The following is a 22,453-nucleotide window of genomic DNA, read 5'->3' as shown; positions in this document are numbered from 1 at the left end:
TATCTGAACACTTAGATGTGTAGTGGAATGTCTGTGCAGAGTTTGTATACAAAGATGATGATGATGTGGATAGGTAGCTGTTCAGACCCAAATAAAAAATGTCTCTTTGATGAACTTTAGTTTTATTGCATTTGTTTACATATTGACTGGCTCTGAACACCCGTTTAGAACCAGGTGTGTGTGAATTAGGTGGAGGAGTTAGCTTTCTCACGCTTGTCCTTGTCAGTGTTGTAATGTCATCTCTCTGAGACACACACTAAAAAATGAGCTCTAAAAGATTTACAACTGAAGAAGCTTTATCACAGATTTGGACTGTGATAGTGTAGAGGAAGAGGTTTCAGAGACCGAGGACAATACTATTGACGATCCGGATTATGAATTTTCCTACGATGAAGATGATTCAGAGGATGATCCTACAATAGTCTCTCCAAAATAATGAAAACCAAGGAATGCAGCAATCCTCGACAGAAGTGACATGGGCATCTAAAGATGGTAACATAAAGTGGTCAACATCACCACACCAAAGCCGAGGCAGACTGTCATCTTCCAATGACATCAAAATGACTCCAGGCCCTACAAGATGTGCTGCCACACGAGTTGATGATATTCAATCAGCATTTCAGCTCTTCACATCCCCACCAATAGAGAGGATCATACTGGACTTGACCAACTTGGAAGGGGAGGCGTGTATGTCAAGAGACATGGAAGCCACTGGATCAGATTGACTTGCATGCGTACATTGTAATCCTGGTATTAGCCGCAGTGTGCAAGTCAAGAGGAGAAGCAGCTGCCAGTCTGTGTGATGAAGAGAAGGGAAGGCCAATCTTTGGAGCAACAAAGTCTCTGGAGTCATTTCACATGATATATCTAACCCTAACCCTAACCCTAACCCAGAGCTGCTCGACGTGAAAGAGACAAACTCAATATGACCCTAAACCTAATTAACGTATTTTTCTTTTCAACATAATACAAGGGTTAAATATGTTTGCATCCTATGTATAATACTGTCATTTTAATAATGTGTGTTAATTATTCTGTACACTTATCTATTGCATGTCTGCCTGTCCTGGGAGAGGGATCATTCCTTAGTTGCTCTAACAAATCAAAAAGTGTAAAATCTTCCCCGTATTTAGTTTGTTTTTTGCCATGTTTTGTGGTATTTTAGTTGTATATTATATATCTTAATCTTAGGTTTAATTCTCCCAATTTTTGTTCAGTCGGTGTTGTCTTTTGTTTTTTCTTCTTCTTTCTACAGGCTGAAACTTCAGGAATAAAAAAGGAAACCTTTAACAAGATTATGTCTGCATGCGGAATGAGTATTTTATTTATAACCAGTTTATAAAAATAAAATACAAAATAATTTCAAAAAAGAAAGGAAAAAAAAACACTGTACAAGGCATTGATATGATACAAATGATAGAATAAACATAAATAATTACAGTTATATACAATGCAAAACTCCCACATGTTACATTCTTTCCTTGAAACTGTACAGTAACATTTCAAAACCATGACATACATTACAACATAAAAATATCAACCATTAAAAAATCCCGACAATTGAAGTCAAAATGATGGATGGGCAAATTAGCAAATGTCACAATAAATAATTTCTGTCAAGTATATATAAGTTACTAACAAGTAATCCGATGTTATGACATGAGAGGTGTACCAGGGCACACCAAAGCTTTCATTAGTTTCCATCTCACCTTTCAAAATAAAACAAAAACATCTGGGTTTGCTCTGCTGGCATATGGGTATCTGTAACCACAAACACCTGGCAATCTACTATAAATACACCTTTCTATGAGCAGGCCACTTTAAAGAGCGACAAAGAAAATCTCTCTCTCGTAACACTAGCACTACAACGCCACACCACTTATGTGCATAATTTTAAAAAAAGCATGAGAAGAAATACGATTATCCTTTAAAACCAGCAGCACTGTTTAGTGTCTGTTCTTCCCTTCCACTGAAGCCCGTTAGCATGTAAATTACGGTTTAAGAATAATTATTTGTATTTAAATAATTACTTTATATTTCACAGGTATATATTAAAAGTCTGCACAACAGCGTTCTGAATTTTTGAAAGCTTGAAATATCTTGAAATCTGAAAGAGTTGAAAGAGGGAGGATTCAAAGATTGATTGCTGGCGACATGTAGGAATCGCACGCCCCAGTTGGAGGGCACGCAGTTATCACGCTAACAAACACACCTTGGATACTGCACCCTGAAAATGCTTTTCATTTCCACCAGTCGATCGACAAATGGCCCCGCGCGTTCTCACAGAAAAACATGGAGCTCTCCGGTTTGAAGCTCAAGAGTCTGACAGCATTGATTTCAGTGTTGATGTATTGACCACGCTGACAGGCATGGTAGCACGTGCCACACAAAGGGATAAGTGACAGGAAGGCTTGGCTTGGCCGAATAGTGGAATGATCTCCAACACAGACAAGGCTCAGTCATCCCTCGCTATGCACAGAGGGGCAGAGAGGAGACATTAAGGCGACTGACTGACTGAACGCTGTCTGCCTTCAGGATGAGTCATCGTAGCTGCTCTGTGAGGCGAGCGTGGGTATCTGCAAGATCTGCAGGAATCAGCACACTTTATACATCTGCAAAGCAATGTGCCCATTCAATCTCTACACACTCGCGTCTCGCGTCAAACCACATCTGCAAGAATCTATCAAAATATTTGGCAATGTGATTTTTTTTGTGTGCAGCCATGTGTTATAGAGGTTAGGACTGCTGTTGAAGTGGGACGTATGACGTACTGAACCATAGTCAGTGTATCATCTACAGTAGAAGGCAAAATTACTGTTTTTTTTCAATGGAGTCTGGTGGCTTTGAAGAGAAGGCTTCAGTTCTGACAGCAAGGTGAAGTGGTGAAAATATTCTAACTATAGCGTACACTTAAACTGATAATGATATTTCTCGGTCGGCCTTGGCTAAGATACATTCTCATGCCATAACTCGACCGTCATCTTCTGTAGATAACACACACCGACTATGGAGAACTACCTCATACAACCCCACTTCAAAATGTCTGAACTAACCCTTTAAATCTTTAAACTCATGTGTTGTATTACACAATACAAGTGCTTAAAACTCTCCTTATTTTTCTGGTTAGTTCTTTTGTGTCACGTCAGCTCGTTGCACTAATACAAAGTACAGTCTATCATATTCCAGCAACACAATCATCCCAAGTCAGGAAGTGCAGCAAGTGCAGGAAGCGCAGAAAACTAGTCATATATATATATAATGTGGGGGGGGAGGAATAGTAGAAAGAATTTGAAGATGGGTGAGAGAAAATATATAGATTCAAAAGGTAATAAAGTTGCTGCTGGGTTCAAATCTTCACAAGAAAAATGCTGTGAGGTGGGAAGTGCTATGCAGCTTTTTACTCAGTAGTTGATTCTGTGTTTTTCTGTTGAGCATGCAAAGAGTAGCATTGGAAGGAAGCTGCAGTTATTTTTTTTACAGTATCTTACAAGCAGAGGAGTGGGAGGAGGTTGTGGAGGAGCGTTACAGTGAGGAATCCTAACTAAATCAAACACAAACAATACTCTGATTCCTTTCCCTTGTGCACAAACATACCGTATGTCATTATATAAAAAAGACATTCTCCAGCGCAAGGAGGCACAAAACAAACAAACAAAAAAACATTCTTGCACATGGAAGCATGGAACATCATTTTGGTGTGAGAAATATATTTACATATGGCCTCCATTTTTCAATAACGTTTGACAAAATGTTGTTTGAGGTCTGAAATTCACATTTTGTTTCTCAAACACTGACCTGGTGTCGAGACGCAGGACAGCTGAAGACGGGTTTCACCTTTTTGTCATCACAAATAAAAGCTACTCAAGTCAAACTGTTGCTCAAATTGTTGTTTGATTTACAAACAAATTGTGTTGCTACCTTTTCTACATTAAAAGAACACTGCTGAAAAGGGTCGTCTTATAACCGCTGTCTGTTTTTGGCTCCCTTTTTTGTCTAATTTACAAACGAAGTGAATCCTCAAGCTGCCTAAAGTGCCAAGGCACACGCTGAGACAAACATCTGCGTCTGAACATTACTCAGTAATGTACCTTGTGTTGCTTAAGCTTACTACTGCTACTACTGAGAAACTACCGCACTTGTAATCCCTTCAGCTAGTGGAACATCTTTTGATTCCCTCTAAGCAACACAGTAGGCACAAAAAGGTGTGTGTCCTCACGCACCTGACATGATTGATTGTATAAAGAAGGGTCACTTTGGAGTTATCCCTTTCGATTGAAACATTTAAACACCAATGTGAGTGACACAAAACCATACATCCACTATCACACAGAAGAGGGTGGGAGTCTTAAGCATCGCTAAAGCATCAAAATAAATATCTCAATAAATACAACTGTACACAAATATTGGCTTTATGCACTCACATATAGCATAAAGTAAATATTATACCCTGCCTGCAATCTCCAAATGCAGAGGAGATAACTGAGTCAACCCCAGGCCAATATTTAATTAAGTTGTGATAAGCTATACTGATATTCCATCAGTGTAATCCAAGTGCATTAATACTGGAGATAAATAAGTTTCATTATATTGTGGTGCAGGATGCATGAAGATGAATAAACAGGAAACTGATTTATTTATGTGCCCACTGGCCCAACTAACTATGGACTTACATACTATAGTGCTGCCTGCATTGGGAAATCACGGTTTAATTTTGCAGCTACATTATTTTGTACTACAACATAATAATATAAATAAAATGAGGACCCGACACGGCTCGTCTAATAAGTCGTCTTAAAGGGATACTCCAGCAATTGTACACATGAGGCTCAGTTTACTCGTTATAAGGAATGCTATTCAACCTGCGGATGTCAGATTGGCCTTCAGACCTTTTAAACAGAAAACCTTCATTATAAACTAGAAGGTTTTTAAAGAAGTGGGCACTTATGCTATTGAGTTGCATTATGGGAAATGTAGGAAGCAGCATTTTTGGAGTTTAAGAGACTAAAAGTTTCTTGCCGCAGATTTTTTTTATCATTCTTTTTCAAATCTGTCTCTCACAAGTCCGACAACTTTATGGAAGTGCATTACTAAAGTACTCCTACAAAGCTGGGCACATAAATGAATGACAAACCCTGTGTGCAAATAGAAGGGGTGAAGGAAACAGCGAGACGTGTAAGGTTCAGACTGACAGCGTAAAAAGGGAAAAGTTATACAGGAAGACTCAGGCTTTTATCCTGACTGCAGTCTAAACTATCAAGATATAAGAGTCTTCCCATTCTCTGCTGTGGCAGCGTAACCTGGAGGGCAACTATCTGGCCAGCTTGCTGGAGCACTTGCCATCTCGGCTGCAGCTTTTCCCCCTGGACAGGTGGAAGGGTCCCGTGCGAGCCTGCCGGCTGCAGCAGGTCTCCTGGTGGTGAGTGTAGAAGCGGCGGGGAGGTGGCGAGCCAGAGAAGCTGGGAGGAGAGCGGCTGCGTCCCAGGCAACCCCCTCCCCCGCCACCTCGGTGCTCGTGGCGGGAGGGCGAGGAGCTGACGGAGCGCTGCAGGGAGGAGGAGCTGCGCGGGGAGGCGCTGGAGCTGCGGTGGTGGTGGGGGGAGCTCGTCAGGCTGCAGATGCCCATCCTGGAGCCCCCATGCTGGGCTGAGGAGCGGTGGTGAAGGGGGGAGCCCCGGGAACCATGCATCAGCTGAGCAAGGCATGTCAGGAGGTCTGAGTCACTGTTGCTGCCAGCTCGGATTCGATATCGCCTAAGCCTAAGTGGATACAAAAAGCAGTGCAGGTTATGAATAACAGCAAAGTCATATATTTCAAAGCAAACCAGGAAACAAGGCGATAAATCAAACTGAGCCAGTAGGTTAGCTTAGCTTAGCTTAGCTTAGCTTAGCATAATATCATGCTCCTTGTTTCTTGCTGTTCATCACAGATGTTTGAGAACAATAATAGTGTGATTAATGATTCAAATTTTGATCCATGAAAGCAAAAGATGCTGATCAACAAATTACCTGCCCTCCGCTGTGGGTCGGCAAGGTGGCTTTCCAGGGGGCGGGCGCGGCAGGAACTGGGCAGCCAGCTGCTCAGCAGAAGAAGCTGAATGAACGGGACGAGGGATCCGGCTCTTGCGGGACAGAGGGCTGGAGGAGGAGGAGAGGGAAGGAGCGTCGTCTCCCTGGCGGTCAGAGCGGGAGCCCATAAGAGAGTCCTCGTCCTGAGAGCGGTCAGAGGTGGAGGACAGCGGGTCCCTGGCGAGGGAGGCCACCATGGGGCCACGCCTATCAGAGAGGGATGGAGAGGCAGTGGGAGAGGGGACCGGGCCATGGTGGTTAGCTTTCTTCTGCAGGAGTTTCTCCTTGGCAGACCCCGCAGGAGGGAGCTCCAGCAGGCTGGAGGGCTCCAGGACTGGGATGCGACTTTGCCTCCGGCTGGGGTCCTTACGGGGGGCAGACAGGGGGGAGGAGGCTGGTCCATTGGTCTGATCGTCGGCATGGTTCACTTCTCTGCTCCTCTCCCTCCTTAGCTGAGGCCCTGTGGCCCAGGGAGTCGGGCCAGAATCGTTCTCGGGGTCTTTCAGCTTGGGGAATGCTCCAATACTTAAATCCCTTTGGCTGTTAACAGTAGGGGAGAGGTGGCCATTGGCAAACACAGGGCTGCGAGGAGAGCGAGGAGAGTGAGGAGAGTGAGGAGAGTGAGGAGAGTGAGGAGAGTGAGGGGAGCGAGGAGAGGAAGGTGAGTGCAGAGGAGGCGAGTGTGGAGAACAGGGGGAGTGAGGGGAAGACACACGGTTTGGCGCAGGGCTTTGAGGTTTTTTGTGGATGTTTCCATTGACCAGCATCTCAGCCAGTGGGTCTGTGGGTGTCCCTGGATGGGTGGGCACGTGGTCCTGGGGGGAGCTGATGTCCGCTGTGAGCTCCTGCACCTGCTGAGTCTCAGCTTCAGCTTCACCACGCCTCTCCAGCAGGAGGCACTGTGGAGCACTGTCTGATCCTGAGTGGGAGGAAAGCCCAAAGGGACGCTGAGCCGTCAACTGGAGGAGAGGGGGAGGTGGAGACATGGGAGGGAAGAGAAAGACACAACGGTGTTATTTAATAAATAAACCATACTAAATTGGGAATAATATTCTAATTGTCAAAGGCATGTTGCTGATAGACTACAACATGTCGAGTTGTGCTGTAGTTCTGTAGCAAGAGCCTGATGCAGATGTGTGAAAAGAGAAGAATTTTATAATATGGGGTAATAAATGGTGATTAGTTTGGCAACAGCATGCAATACCATAGCTACCATTATCAGACCGAAACACACAAGTGCTATGGCAGTGTCAGTCAAGCTGTGAGTACTAAACCAGCAAGTAGGACAGGAAACGTTCACGCAACTTCGCAGGGGGCTTCAGCGAAGAGAGGGTGAGGAACAAATACAGGGAGAGAGAGAGAAAGAGAAAGATAGAGAGGACAAAGACGATCTGAAACAAAAGAGACCATGCAACCTGTAGTCATGACTCGACATTCCAAACACACATGCCACAATCAGACAAACACACACCCCCTATTCAGATCACAAGGACACATGTCCAGACACAAGGACACATCTGACCCATGCTCTGTCTGGCCTGCACAATGCCCCTCATGGTTTCTGGAGAGAGCTGCCTGACAACAACACATTAAACAAGCCAACTGAACAAAGAAGCCAAAATAAGCAACTTAAACAAAAAAAAAAAAAAAGAACAGAAAAGAAAGAAAGAACAAAAATGTTGACAGCCGGGGTACTGCTACTGACGTAGAGGAAGCTGAATGGAGGTTTTTTTTAATGGGAGATTGTGATGGGCTCATCACCTGCTGAAGCTGGGCACGAGTGATGCGTATGACAGAGGGAAACTTGGCGTTGGCAGCACCCGCCGGGATGGCGGGCAGTTTCCTGCGACTGGGTGAGCGGGTGCCGGGGGCAGGGTATTGTGGTAGTGGTAGGGAGGCGTGGCAGGAGGAGGAAGAGGAGGGGCGCTCCTGCTGCTGCGGGTCAACAGACTGGCTGCGCCTCATGCCCAGTGGCCGGCGCAGGTGCAATGGGTCCGACAAGGTGGTCAGGAGTGTGTGAGGGCTGGGAGAGCGCAGAGGGATGGGGCTGGATGTCCGGATCGCGACCTCCTCAGGCAGGGATGGAGGAGAGGTGGGGAGCTAAGAGAGGGGAAGGAGAGGAGGGGTTGTGAGACTGGTGAGGGAGTGAGAAGATGGTGGAGGAATGGTGGGGAGCACGATGCCGAGTTGTTTTGAACCGGTAAAGCGACGGGAGAATATTAAAGATAAGGGGATGATCTGAGGCTAGGGAAGGAAGACAGAGGCGAAGTAGGAAGGTTTTGGGAAGACTGTGTACATTATGAACTTGGAGGCAGTGGTTCTGGTTGTAGGAGAGAATGAACGGACAGTTATTCCTCTTGCAGTCACAAAAAAAAGCTGCTCAACAAATGTGTAAAAGCGTTGAACTTGTAGATTGAGCAGGATTTCGGTGGGCTGGCTGAATGTTATAAAAAGTAAAAAGGAGCAAAAAAGTAATTTAAAATGAGAATAATCAAAGCATATTGAGTAAATAAATCATTTAATTTGAGTAAATAATAACTTAATTTAATTTAAGTAAATAAAACCAACCAAACATATTGCAAATGTCTGCAAATAAGATAAAAGTATGCACAGCTAATGCAAATCAAAGTGCATTGCAAACCCATAAGCTCTCTTTTCCCCCATGCTGTGATCTGATACAAAGCAGTTGTGACACAAATATATATTCTAACAAATAAACACAAGCGAATAAGCGAGGAAACACAAAGCAGTAACACTTAACTTAACTACAGCAAGATGCAGCTGGTGGCACTCTGACTGTTGTATGATATTAGCGTTGAGGGTCTGTACAGCTTTTTAACTTTGTAAAATGCTGACTACAGTCAGTATCATGTATGCCATGTTGTGAGATGGCCTTCAAATGAAAGTGCTTACCTGCGTGAGAACTCCCTCAGCAAGAGCTTCACCGGGGCTGGTTGGAGTGACGGTGGGCAGAGCCCCGACAGGGCCCATGCTAAGCTCCAACTTGTCCACTTTTGTACTTCCCTTGGAGGAAGCCATGCTTTCTTGTCTTGCTTTGCCAGAGTTAGGGCCTGGATTGCCCTTTTCCCATCCAGGAGACTGATCCCCTGGCTGGAGCACCTCTGGCTCCTCGTCCTCCTCCGAGGTGGTGGCCTTGGCTCCTGGAGAGCCGTTGGGCCTCTCCACCATTACCCACTCCCTTGAGTCAATATCCTGCCTCCCAGAGCTCAGATTGAGGGCCACAAAGCCCCCGCTAATGGCTGCCCCCTCTCCATGCTCCAGAGATCCACAGGACGCTGGTTTAGGAGAACCACCACCAGACAAGAACTCCTCATCATAGTGCCAGACCCTGTCATGACGCTCCCCGGCAGGTACAGCTTGACCCTGAGTTACCGGGATGATTGCAGCCCCGTCAACCTCCGTCTCCTGCTGCTGGGTGCCAAGCTGCTGCTTCCCTGAACTGAACAGACACAAGACAGATTCAAACAATCACCTGTCTGCTCTATTCTTAAAATGATTAACATATAGATGGATCGATCGGTCGGCCAGCAGTCTCATATTGTATTTACACACATGTGTGCTGCATGATAGTTACAGTAACATCACACACAAGTTCTCAGAGAGTAAGTTCTTCAGTGTGAGTGAAGAAGATCTCAATCGGTGCATCTCTAGTTACTCGATAGACATACCCGGCCTCCAGGAAGCGATCCTGACTGGGCTTGGCCTCCAGGCTGAGCCTCCTCTCCATATCCAAACTGTGAATGTTGCGGAGCTTCCTCAGCAGAGGACCATCACGGTCTGAAGCCGCCACCTCAGAGTGCAGTTTGACCGGGGAGCCCAGGCTCGGCGCAGCATAGGGGCTCTGGAGTCCGTGGTTGCCCTGGTTGTTGCTGTGTTCCTCCTCTGCCTATGGAAAGCAGACAGTTTTGTTAGTGAACAGGTTGATTTCAAGAGAGCATTTGAGGGTATAAAACTACAGCTACCTTCCAGACTGCCGTCCTGATGCGGTTGCGGTTGCGGTCCAACTCCTCCCAGACGTCAGCCTCCTGGTTGCGGAGCGGGTGGAGGGGAGAGCCCGGCATTCGGTCCGGAGCGGGGTTGTTCTCCGCGTCGCTGAGCTGCTCGTCCTGCAGAACCTCGTCGGTGTTTTCCCTCAGCATGTCGCCAGGGATCAGGGAGGCATTCGCCATACTGGGGAAACAAAAAGGTACAAACATTATTTAATGTTTGAGGCTGAGTGAGGAGTCTCTTCCACGGCCACTTATAGTATTTAATGAAAAAGAACTGTATTTAGTTCAATCAAACGTACCCCATGTGTGCCGGAGTGAGGCGGGTGTGATGCTGCGGTGTCGTGGCACTGGCACTGATCGTCAAAGTGCCATCAGTGCCGGTCCGCTCCCAGTCATAAGGGTCATTCTCCACGACATTGTAGGTTTTCATGCTGTTGTCAAACACTGACATGAGCAGCTGTAACAACACAAACAATACGTTATCATCCTTCTTATGAGTGTTTATTTAGTGGGATTACACAGAAAATGTTTGTTTGGAACACTTGTGGTGCTTAAAGAAAAAGGCACATATCTTTCTGGATCATAACATGCACACAGAAAAATATCAAGACGAAGAATAAACACTTAAAATAGCTGACAAAGTGAACAGTACCTGGTAGTCGGGCTTCGTGAAGTAGTCGAGGCTGGAGATGTGATCCAAGAACACACCAAACTCTGCCGGCAGGTGTTTGAGCATCAGACGATGGTCGTAAGTATCCTTCAGCTTCCCCACATGTTCCTGAGGTTGAACACACACACACACACACACACACACACCTGTCACATCTCATTACTTACAGCTACCTGGACACGGCTGCTTAGCTTCCATGAAGGACCGGCAGCGATTGTTGGTCGTCCTCACTTTGTCCTTGATCTTCCTCCACGGCAACTGACCGACCAGAAACTCCACCAGCATGTAGAAGAGAGACCACAGGTCATCGTGACGACCCATCTCCTGCAGAACGACATCGATCATATTTTATCACAATCAAATCATGCCGAAAAAAGAGGAAGTTGTGTTCATCACATGCTTTAATACAAGAGCGATACTAACCTTATTCTTGTGCGCATTGACAGATGCATAGCGGACCGTTCCCCTGAACCCCGCCACTGGACGAGGCTGACAAACAAAGACAGAAACAGACATTAAATACTTTAATACATTCAAATAAAAGTAACTAAATCATAGGTTTCCAGCCAAAAATAACACAAAACTATTATAGAAATGACTTATATGTTCACTAATCTTTTATCTAACCCATAACATTATTCAATTGCATTAACCATTTGTTTATTTTGGTAGAAAACTGTGTTAAATCATCTGTTGAATAACTAAAACGAGGCGGTGCAACCTTTGATATAAGAAGAAGCTTTAAGCTCAGTACACACTCAGTAACAGAGGAGGGCACTTACAGGTCGGACCTCCTGGCAGGAGTTGGTGAACTGACGAGCTAAACCAAAGTCCAGCATGTAGCAGGTTCGACACGTGCTCGGGAAGCGACCCATTGCGAAATTGGACTGAAGCAGAAAAACAGGACGCAATGGTTAAAAGAACAATACAATGAATTATGTGTGAATGCAATCACAATTTACATTTTCTGTCTATAAAAGGTTTTGCGTTTTGTTTTATTTCTTTCATTCGTCTGTTTAAATGTTTGTTTGCATTGACACAGATGGTTGTTCTTGTTTTTCAGTGTTCATATGCACTGATTTTAAGATTTTAAGCTGTCATTTTAATGGTTACATTAACTATTAACGCTGCTTAAAAGGAGTGTTGGAAATTATATTTAGCTATATATATACACACACACACACACACGTGTGCAGTACATCAGACACTGCTTCTGCAGCGTTTCTCTGTACATGTCCCTTACAAATAAATAAATCAACATTTCTTGTAGTCCCCGTAGAATAAATGTGTTCCTATGGTGGAATATAACTGAATACAGAAGCTCAAAATATTTACATTCAGCTACCTTTTGGGCGCTTAGCCAACACGCACAGTGAGCCATCTTACTGTCAGTGCAACAAAAGAACAGCCAATAATAACAATATGTGCAAGTGTAACAAACACGACCCAGACAGCAGAAATAAAAATGTTCCGTGTGGGGAATAACTGGAAACTTAGGTGATGAAATAAAAAACATCCTGCGCTGCGCCGAGCTATCTGTGACTCACCGGTTTGATGTCACGATGCAGAAAGCCGACAGAGTGGATGCTCTCGATGGCCTCCAGGATCTGACGGCCCAGACGCAGCGTGGTGCTGATGCTGAAGGTTCCCCGGGTCATACTCCTCCTCAGGTCAGCCAGGTTACGACCCTGAGAGAGGCGCGTACGAGATGAGTTAGTCTGACAGCGTGACCTCTGTCTGTCCCAACAAACATGTCAAAACGAATCTGTTGCTTGTTTTTGGGAAGCAACATAAAAGTAACTGGAATATAAATACAAATAAAATCACATTACAGCAGCAGCCGACTTCAGTTAGATACTTTAACAGAACTTTTTCAGGTTTTTACAACACTAACATGGAACATGGGGTGTTTTTCATACGAGATTTAAAAAACAAATACAAAATAAACAAAGATGTTCAGGTAAATATACATTTTCCACACGTACAAATGTTTCATTAATGATGTATGATGTACAGATGTGTCTGGCTTAAGTCATTTGTTTGTTTTCTATTAGTTACAATCAGTATTTCATTTTTTTATATTAGTGGAGTTTGTCCCAATTAAAAGTAATTAATGTGTCAAATATCATTTATCATTTATTTGTTGATCCGCTAAACAACTTATTGCTTCATTACAAGTTGTATTTACTGGGCTCGGTTAGGAATGAGTGCTTATGAGGCGTCGAGTCCTCTGCATTTAGACCGACCTGAAGCTCCATCACCACGTAGTTAAAGCGGTCGTTGCGGCCACATCCCACAAAGCGACACACGTGGTCTTTACCTAAGAAATAAAAAGGAAGAGAAGAGAGTTTCAGGATACTTTCAGAGGAGAAGAAGAGGTCGCTTCAGTCAGCCGCTTCATTTGATCGTAAGATGCAGCGTGCTGTGCGAGTCATTATGATGTGATGTGCATGTTCATATCTCTCTGCCCTCCACCAGCGTCCCTGTAATGTAACGCCTACCCTGCTGATTTATAGGCTATAGCACACAATGCCGGGTCTACACGTGTGCACGAATGCCTTTGTGTGTCCGTGTGTGTGTGTGTGTGTGTGTGTGTGAGCAAATGTGTGTGTGCTCTGGTCTCAAAGGACATTGCTGCACTGGCAGTCAGACTGCGGCCACACCCCAAACCCTTCAGCATGCAGTGAATGCAAACAGTTACTAACCAAACCTCCATGTTAAAACCACTACTTTTAGATTCACCAAATTCTAATAAATAAAATCCAATTAATGGATCCAAAGAAAAAGAAAAAAGAAGCTGTTAATAGATCGATATGACTCATTCGTTTTCCTATAAAGGTCGATGTTTATTCTTTACAGCTGTGCAGGTCAGCAATGTGTGTGTGTGTGTGTGTGTGTGTGTGTGTGTGTGTGTGTGTGTGGGGCCCGTCTCAAGTTACATGCTGGTTCCCTTTGGAAGCAACGAACACATGATGCTCGAGGCAGCAGCCATTAGACAGCAAACATAATCCCAGCTCATTGATTTTCCTCTCAGAGGAGAGAGAGAAGAAAAAAAAGGCACGGTGGTCAAAAGGCAGGAAGGGAGGAGGGGGGGAGGGGGAGACACGGTTAAAAAAAAAGACAGAGAGAGAGGAGTAAAAGTATGCAACCCCCCACCCCTCTTGTGTTGATCCTCTGTCTCGGCTGTGAGACGTTGGGTGTGTCCGGGAACACAAACATAAACTTCCTCTTGTACAAATACTCTGTCACTGCCCATCTGAAACTCTTAAACCACCATCAACATTTGAAATGTGGAAGGATTTATCTAATGAGGGTGTGTTCTGCAGCACACCGAGCTGAACCCTGGGACAAATGATGTTTTTAGATGAGTCAGATGATCTATACCTGGTCTCAGAGGGAGAGATTATTATACCCTGCTATCGATGCACAAAGGCCATCCCTGCGTTTTCTACAAGCAGGACGTTTCCTGCTCTGATTCTTCAGCCATTAGTTTCACAAGTTATTGACAGAAAATGTCTCTCTTCTCCTCAGTGTCCTGTTTTCAATAGGTCATCGTGCCACGGAGCATCAATGGATTCCAGAAATGTAACCAAATCCACTGAATCCATTTCGACTCACCCTGGAGCTTCTTGAGCACGGCGACCTCCATCTTGAGCACCTGTTTGGGCTGCTGGGCCGACTCCACCTTCAGCGCCACGCTGACCCGCGTCAGCAGGTCGACCGCCTCGTAGATCTCCCCGAAGCCGCCGCCCCCAATCTTCTTCACCTAGAGGAAGATGATAAGACCGTGCATGAGAAGAAATACCACATTTACAGTCTGCGTGTAATGTGCACGGACGAGTGAGGTGCACATTTATAAAAAATGTGGGGACATCTTTTGCTCTCAGAGGTCAGAGGTCAAGGTCATACAGCTGAATATCAACATATAATATATGTATTGAAAGATTAGACTTCAGATATTGTGGTCAGTTTGTGACCAGATACGATACTCAGGAGATTATTCATCCCAAACCTTCAAACTATAGTGAGTCTCAACCTTCAAAGCAGGCTAATACAGTGTAATAAACGCTTATAATTCATTACAAAGATCAAACTATCTATGACATTAAATCAGGCCAGGGGTGTAAAGTGGCCCCCGTAGACCTACTTTTCTTTAATGCACAGCAAACTGTCCTTTTGTTCTAATTTAGACTGACCTCCCTTTTGAAGGGCAAAGAGTTTGTGCACGTGTGAACTCTAGAAGAACTGCAGCAGATGTTGAAATATTATAAGAGATGAAAATCCTGAAGTAGGTTGTGTGTGACCTCATCTTAAAAAGATGACTTCAAGGATTATTTATCAAATAGATAAATGACCAGAATAGTTGCCGATTAATTGCTTTAAGTAACTCGCTCAGTTCATGTACTTGGTGCTGATCGAGCAGACCGACATGGTTGCACATTTGTCTCGATACACAAGGCACCAGAAGTGTGAAGTATGTTTCAATGCTCTCTTCTTTATATCACTCTGTCGAACATCACCCTCTCAGTACTAGTACAGCTTTTATTACTCCCACATGTCCTTCACACACACAACACACACACTCACACACACACACACACACACACACACACACCAACACACACCACACACACACACACACACACACACACACAGCAGACAGACAGAGAGTCCTGTTGCCGCACTAGAGCTAAAGTCGTGGGATTAGCTTGCAACATTCTTATGTAACTATTCTCCTTAGAAGACAGGAAGTGGTTTTGCCAAGGGGGTGTGGCTGCCCAGTAAGGAGTAACAGCCTCACATGGGCACCCAGGCTGGTACAGCACTGAGAGACATGAGCCCCCCGAAGAGCACTGCTGCGCTGCTGCTGCTGCTGCTGCTACCTGCTGCCTACTAGCTGCTGCTGCTTGCTGCCTGCCTACAGCTTGCTGCTGCTGTCGTGCTGCTGCTGCTGCTGCTGCCTACAGCTGTTGCTGCTGCTGCTGCTGCTGCTGCTGCTGCTGCTCTGCTGCCTACAGCTGCTGCTGCTGCTGCTGCTGCCTACAGCTGCTGCTGCTGCTGCCTACAGCTGCTGCTGCTGCTGCCTACAGCTGCTGCTGCTGCTGCTGCTGCTGCCTACAGCTGCTGCTGCTGCTGCCTACAGCTGCTGCCTACAGCTGCTGCCTACAGCTGCTGCCTACAGCTGCTGCCTACAGCTGCTGCTGCTGCTGCCTACAGCTGCTGCCTACAGCTGCTGCCTACAGCTGCTGCTGCCTACAGCTGCTGCCTACAGCTGCTGCCTACAGCTGCTGCCTACAGCTGCTGCTGCTGCTGCCTACAGCTGCTGCTGCTGCTGCTGCTGCTGCTCTGCTGCTGCTGCCTACAGCTGCTGCTGCTGCTGCTGCCTACAGCTGCTGCTGCTGCTGCTGCCTACAGCTGCTGCTGCTGCTGCCTACAGCTGCTGCCGCTGCTGCTGCTGCCTACAGCTGCTGCTGCTGCCTACAGCTGCTGCTGCTGCTGCCTACAGCTGCTGCTGCTGCCTACAGCTGCCTATAGCCCACTGCACTGCCACAAATAGCTATAAAGGCTATTTTTGGATCTCCCGTACTGCAGCAGGCAGCCCTAACTGGACACAGAGACACGACCCCAAAACTGTCCGAGCCACAGGTGAGACAGTTTAGAGGAAAGCAGGGGAGAGCATTGTTTGAAGAACAAAGAGTTGTTGTTTGTGGCACCGAGTGTGAGCCCGGGGCAGGCAGTGATGGGGCTGGACAAACACACTGCTGCCTATTGTCGGCGAATATAACGTCACTCACCACTTTCCATCGTTCCTTGACCAGGGAGAGCACGCTCAGGATGTCAGCTTGCTCCGTTCCCCCGCTCATCCCGTCTGTGGACCAGGGACGCTGTCCTCACTGCTTCCCCCCTCGACCAGCAGCCTCAGACTGGGACGGGCATTGATGGAGAACCCTATGGAAGAGACAGAAAACTCATAAATTGAGGAACAACTATCAAGGAGATCAGTCGAATTCTCGTAATTTGGGCTAATCTGCCCTAAAATGATGATTTAAGCATTTTGAGATTATTTATATTCTTGAGTTGCAGATCTCCAGAGTGCAACCAATCTGTCAAGTGTGGCCAAACATTTTCATTGGTCGCATCTGCATGTTTGACCTTTAGCACCTCTTTCTCTGTGTGTGTGTGTGTGTGTGTGTGTGTGTGTGTGTGTGTGTGTGTGTGTGTGTGTGTGTATAGCGTGTACAGCGTGTGAAACTGCGAAATGCTGCGGTGCCCGCTACACCCGCCCCTGACCTGACATTACCTGTGATCACAAATGAATGGCTTTTCCAATTTCCGTGGCTCAGATATGACGAAGGGTCAAACATTATACATCGTGTTTACTGCTAACAGTGTGGGAACAGGGCTATCGCTGTCGGAGCGTCGACGTTCCCAACTGCGGCGTTAAAAAGAAAGCACAATGTCTCCAAGAAACACGTCACGACAGGTGCGTGAGCAGAGCAGCCCCCCCCCCCCCCCCCCCACCAGCCCCGCAGCGTTTCCAAGCAGCTGCTAACTGAAGCGGTGAGAAGCCCGAAACGATAATAAAATGTAACACTGCTTATAATTTACAGTATATAACATATATGCACATTTTGGGTGCCCAGTGCAAAAGGCCTGTTTGTTTTCTTTTTATGACGACTTGAACGATGTGAAAGTTTGAAAGTCTCCCGAGTTGAGAGACAAAGGATGGAGCGTTCCGATGCTCGCCGACCATCGCTGCAGCTGCCACACCTGCTGCCAGCAGCTGCCTTTCTAGACACACTTGCAACGACCAACTCGCAGACTAAAGTCCTGCGTCTTAAATTACAAAAGGCTTCATCTTCCTCGGCCATTTATCATCCGTGTTCATTCATTTGCTTCAGATAGCATTCTGCAAGAGAGTTTTACTTGTATTCTTAATTCAAGGCTACAGAAATGTGCATCACAACAGGATTATTTTAAGTGAGGTTACATTGTAATACCAGATTTGGGTTTTAACAGAAAGAAGTTATACTTCTTAGTCAGGTAAGTTGGCTTACTGACTTTATTATTGGTTAATAAATAATTTGCTAATGATTCAAAGGTCAGTATTAACATCTGGGTTGCCAGATTGTGAGAATCCCTCTTCCTATCCCATATATTTAGTAGTATTAAGATTGTTATTACAATAATAAATACTTGTGGAGTCCACGCTATCTAAGAAGTTATCAAGTCTGCAGTTACACATGTTAATAAATTATAAATAACATCATTTTGGTCCAGATTTTCTACAGGTTTTTCCAGAAGGTGAATGAATTAACAAGCTAAAAAGACGTTTATTTGCTACCTGGCAACCTAAAAAGTTGTTCTTAGTAAACTGTTTATCATAAAGCCATTAGTTATAACCAATACATCTTTTGGCATATAGCACATACTTCCTACATGCCACACAACAAGGATCAAGTGTTGTTTAAACTCCTGTTTATCTCTATTATTACCTCCATGTCATAGATAAACATTCCCCAGGAGAGCACACGCTGGTGACTTCCTCAGTCTGACTTCAAACGCTTCGACTCATCACTCTGCACACAGCGTGCAGGCATCTACGGTTATGCAACTAGCCTTTAAAAAATTATTTGGTTACGGGGCATGATCCCGACATCAAGGAGGCAATCAATCCCATCATGCATCAGGAGGAGGTCGGGAGATGGAAGAGGGCAAAAGCGTGGTCGGACTAGATAACCGTGAAATGACAAGCTTGAAATGTGACCCGGGGTTGAGAGTCAGGAGTACGGTTCAACTTTAACAGACGACACGACTGGATTATAAATCTCTTCTGGAAACATTATCACTCAAGTAGCCTTTGAACTGGATTATTTTAGTATGTATTTAATATGTGTTACCATCGACTGTCCTGATGTCTAGATTTATGAGAGTAACTATGAACACGGACAAGATTAAAGTTAAGATTTAGTGTTTTATTTGAATTAATTCACCAAAAGACAAGTTCCTCCATGTAGATATGTTCACATACACATAGATAAACAAGTAAATATAAATAATAATGATAACAAGTAAATGAAGGAGATCATTTCTATTTAATTATAATATTTCTATCTGTATAAAATACAATCGATATTTATATTTTCCCTTCTTTGTGCAACTTTAATTAAGAAATTGCACTATATGGTTGAATTAGGGTTATTACAGTGGAGTTTCAGACCTTTTTATTCACCTGTATAACATTAAAAGAGTGACATTTCCTTTATAATCTAATGAGTCTGCAGACACGCTCGCTGCTCTGTCAGCATGTTAAAAATAGCAATCGTACATATCACCCAGTCCAACGTTCAATGTCCCAGACAACCTCTGTCGTCTCATTCAGCCACTTGTTAGCAACAGACACGTAAAAGCTTCACTAGTGGGGCATTTACTGACGTATTGCATGTCCAAGAACAAAACATGAGCATCTTGTATGCTTGTTTTAACCACATAAACCAGTACAAGACACTAATAAAAAGTCAGGGGGGTCACCAGTGTTATTACAGTTCATGCTATGGGGAACATGGAGGTGTGTAGCAAATTTCATAGCAATCCGGACAATATTTCCCCAGATACTTCACTCCAAATCACAAGGTGGTGCAGGAGGATTCATCCTCTGGGGATCATGAACGTCTGTATAAAACCATCATGGCAATCCATCAAACAGTTGTTGAGACATTCCCAGAGGAAGAGGAAGAAGAGAAGTTAAATTGAATCAATCTTTGTGGCCATGCTTTGTGCCAACACGTCTCTTTAAAGCCCCACTGGTCCAAACTCTTCTGTATTTTCTCCTTCTAGCAACAATTTATGTCAATGTCAGGCACGAAAACCTGTATTTCTCCTCGTGTGTAGCACATAGAAACAAAGTCAGAGCCGTCTTGTGACAACATCAGCACAATTCTTGTTATTATGTCAATTGGTAACGACGCAAAACACACAGAGCACGCCTTCAAAAGCACAGAAGAAAACATGCTGTACAAAAGCCTTTTGACCACAGCGGCGTGAGAGAGACTCGCTGTAAACACTGATTAAATACGCTCTGCTGTGAGTCGAGTGTCACAACTTCAAGGTCACCGGTGTTTTCCTTCTTTTAAGGGAAGGAACACTTGTTCTGTCACATCTGAGCAATCGTGCATGAGACATTTCTTTCTGTCTACAATATGGTTCAATTGGTAATTTGGGAGAGACAACAGACATTCAACCTCTACAGCTCAGAGTGTGAATATGAGAACAACATGGACAGAAAAGAGGAAGGCATAGAAGAAGATAAGGGTGTTTTGATCCTAACCTATACTTTTAGGTTATAAAGTCTGGATAAGTGGAAGCCATCTTGTGGCTTTTTTTAAATCCCTAAACAGCCCAAATGTGTGAGAACAGCAGGACGGATACTGGGACACTACCTGCCAGTCAGCCCCTTTGACTGCGAATAACAAGCCACTTGTCCAACACACTCGAACACAAGCTCGTACACACTCTGCACAAGTTCACACACACACACACACACACACACACACACACACACACACACACACACACACCTATGCACAATCCAGGCTGCCTCTCGCTGGGACTAATCTCACACCTCGCAGAGGAGCACGGCACGGCTCTGCTCTCCCTCCTCCGTCTCCTGCTCCATACGAAACCACCATCAATATAGAAAAATAAAACAGCCCAGGAGGAGCAAACTTTGGAGCAAAAATGAAACCAATCTATGACAACCAGCTGCCGTGGTCTCATCATGAATCACACTTCCTGACCTCCTACATCTCCACGCCGACGATGGTGCAGTGCCATTTTCATTTGCTGACAGCAGCTTGTCATCGCCTCTGCCCTTTTGCTCTGCTGGAAGCTGCAAGTTTTTACAGCTTCATAAAGCATCATGAAATGTCAATGAGTGATGCCACCAACAGAGGATTCCTCCGGCTCCGGGAAAAGTAAATAAGTAGGGCTGCAACTAACTACATTAATCGATTATTAGTTTGGTCTACAAAATGTCAGAAAATAGTGAAAGATGTCTTTAAATGTCTCGTTTTATCCGTCCCACAACCCGAGGATATTCAGTTTGTTATGATTTAAAACAGAAAAGCAGGAAATCTCCTCATTTGAATGGCTGAAAAAGCAAGTTTTGCATGTGCGTGGCTCGAGTGAGAATAACTTTGAGAAAATCAAATCTGCTTAATTTTCGGACTAATCTGAGTGTGGCCTGGCTCAGCAGCAAGTCGTGGAGACTTGCCGGGGAAGCTGCTGGATGAAATAAGTGTCTGGTCTGACAACTCTGTGTGCAGGACAAGCCCTGGAGAGGAGCCAGCATGGGGAGGCCCTCCACACTCAAGCCACACAGCATGGATGAAATTGATCCAGTCTGAAGAAACTGTGACAGATAAGTGTGTGTTTATTTGGCATAATGGCTCCACTGAATCCTTCACCATCAAGGATGCAGTTTGGGTAATTAACTTAAATGTAGAGTGCCTCAAATCCCTTAATTTTAAGAGCCATTTGTGCAAAGACAAATCTCTGGTAAGTTGCTTTCAAAGGGATGTGTCAGGTAGCAAGCTGCAGCAATGTCCCAATATATTTGTCAGCTGTAATGCTGGTCTCCAAACATTAAACCCCCTCTCTCCCTCCCCCCCCCTGCTGTGGACTGGCTGAGTGGCTCCGCTGTTGCATAGCGAGTTGGTTGCCACAGCAGATTTACTCAGGCGCGTCCACGCATATTGGCCGCCACACAGACAGGCCACGCAACCTCATCTCGCCTGGCGTGTAGGAGGAGGTTATACTGTAAGCTCTGACAACATGCAGGATAACAAAGTCAACCCATGCAGCTGCACGCGACAACGAAGTGCGTGGTTTTTTTTTTTTAGAAAAGGGGCCTCGCGATTTCTGAATCCTTACCTCGGGTCTTTGCTGCCAATCCTTGATCCAAAGAACAGCCGGGTGTGGTTACAACAAATCCTCTACGTTTGGAGGCGGAGGGGTCGACATCGAGCGGAATCCCATCGCGAGCGAGCAGTCCATGAAGAAGAGATGGCGGCGGTCGCGTTTGTGATTGTTATACAAATAAACAAGCGGAGGGTGAAATATGTCTGAGCGTGATCGTCCCTTTTCTCCTTCTGCCTGCTGTCACCTCAGCATCTCTATCGGTCGCTGCGGATCCGTGACGTGACGACTCTGTGATGGTCATCAGCCTTCCTGCGCACGCGGCCCCGATTCCATCGCCCCTCGCAACAAGCTCGGGCGCGCGCAACGGGGTCTTTAAAAGCTCGCTCGCGGCGTCGCGGGGTCGCGCTGTACACAATCAAAGATCTTTTTTTTTTTTTTTTTTTTGCAGCTTTAACATTTTTGTTGATTATTATTCTATATACATGTAAATGTAACATTAGAGAGCCTTCAGGGAACGTCCCTCAAAGGTTTCCTTTAACCTTTAATCTTTGATTTAAATGATAATTTATAATTAACTAAACAAATTGATCATCCCAAGATGTAGAAAAGAGACATAGGACAGCACTGAATAGTATATTTCAAATTTGTGATGAGATATTACGTCATTCTTAGCTGAGATCATTTCAAAATCAAATATGTGTCTATTTTTAACTCTTGATCTATTTAGAATGATGTGGTGTACATAGTTTTGTTTCATTATAACATCAACCTTATTTTAACTTTAACTT

The 22,453-nt window shown here is 45.0% G+C and overlaps 1 protein-coding gene across 2 annotated transcripts; it reads right to left on the bottom strand.

Annotated features, from left to right (window-relative positions):
- Nucleotides 1-1,295: 1,295 nt before the first annotated feature.
- ttbk2a (tau tubulin kinase 2a) lies at nt 1,296-22,054 on the bottom strand. 2 transcript variants are annotated; one of them, XM_029460586.1, is made up of 16 exons: nt 21,678-22,054; nt 16,541-16,694; nt 14,364-14,511; nt 12,992-13,065; nt 12,293-12,433; nt 11,528-11,632; nt 11,169-11,234; nt 10,977-11,069; nt 10,728-10,853; nt 10,375-10,532; nt 10,049-10,256; nt 9,755-9,972; nt 8,979-9,525; nt 7,827-8,165; nt 6,006-7,024; nt 1,296-5,756 (listed from the first exon to the last, which is right to left on the bottom strand). In XM_029460586.1, the coding sequence occupies exons 2-16, from the start codon at nt 16,607-16,609 to the stop codon at nt 5,309-5,311; spliced, it is 3,759 nt and encodes a 1,252-aa protein (XP_029316446.1). In that variant the 5' UTR covers nt 16,610-16,694; nt 21,678-22,054; the 3' UTR covers nt 1,296-5,308. The 2 variants fall into 2 exon arrangements, with proteins under 2 accessions (XP_029316446.1, XP_029316447.1); XM_029460587.1 differs by lacking the exon at nt 7,827-8,165.
- Between the last annotated feature and the right edge of the window lie 399 nt (nt 22,055-22,453).

Source organism: Cottoperca gobio, chromosome 22, assembly GCF_900634415.1.
Source record: "Cottoperca gobio chromosome 22, fCotGob3.1, whole genome shotgun sequence".
In the NCBI taxonomy this organism is placed as follows: domain Eukaryota; kingdom Metazoa; phylum Chordata; class Actinopteri; order Perciformes; family Bovichtidae; genus Cottoperca; species Cottoperca gobio.
Note: the sequence above shows the minus strand (reverse complement) of the source record. Positions and strands in the feature narration are given on the sequence as shown.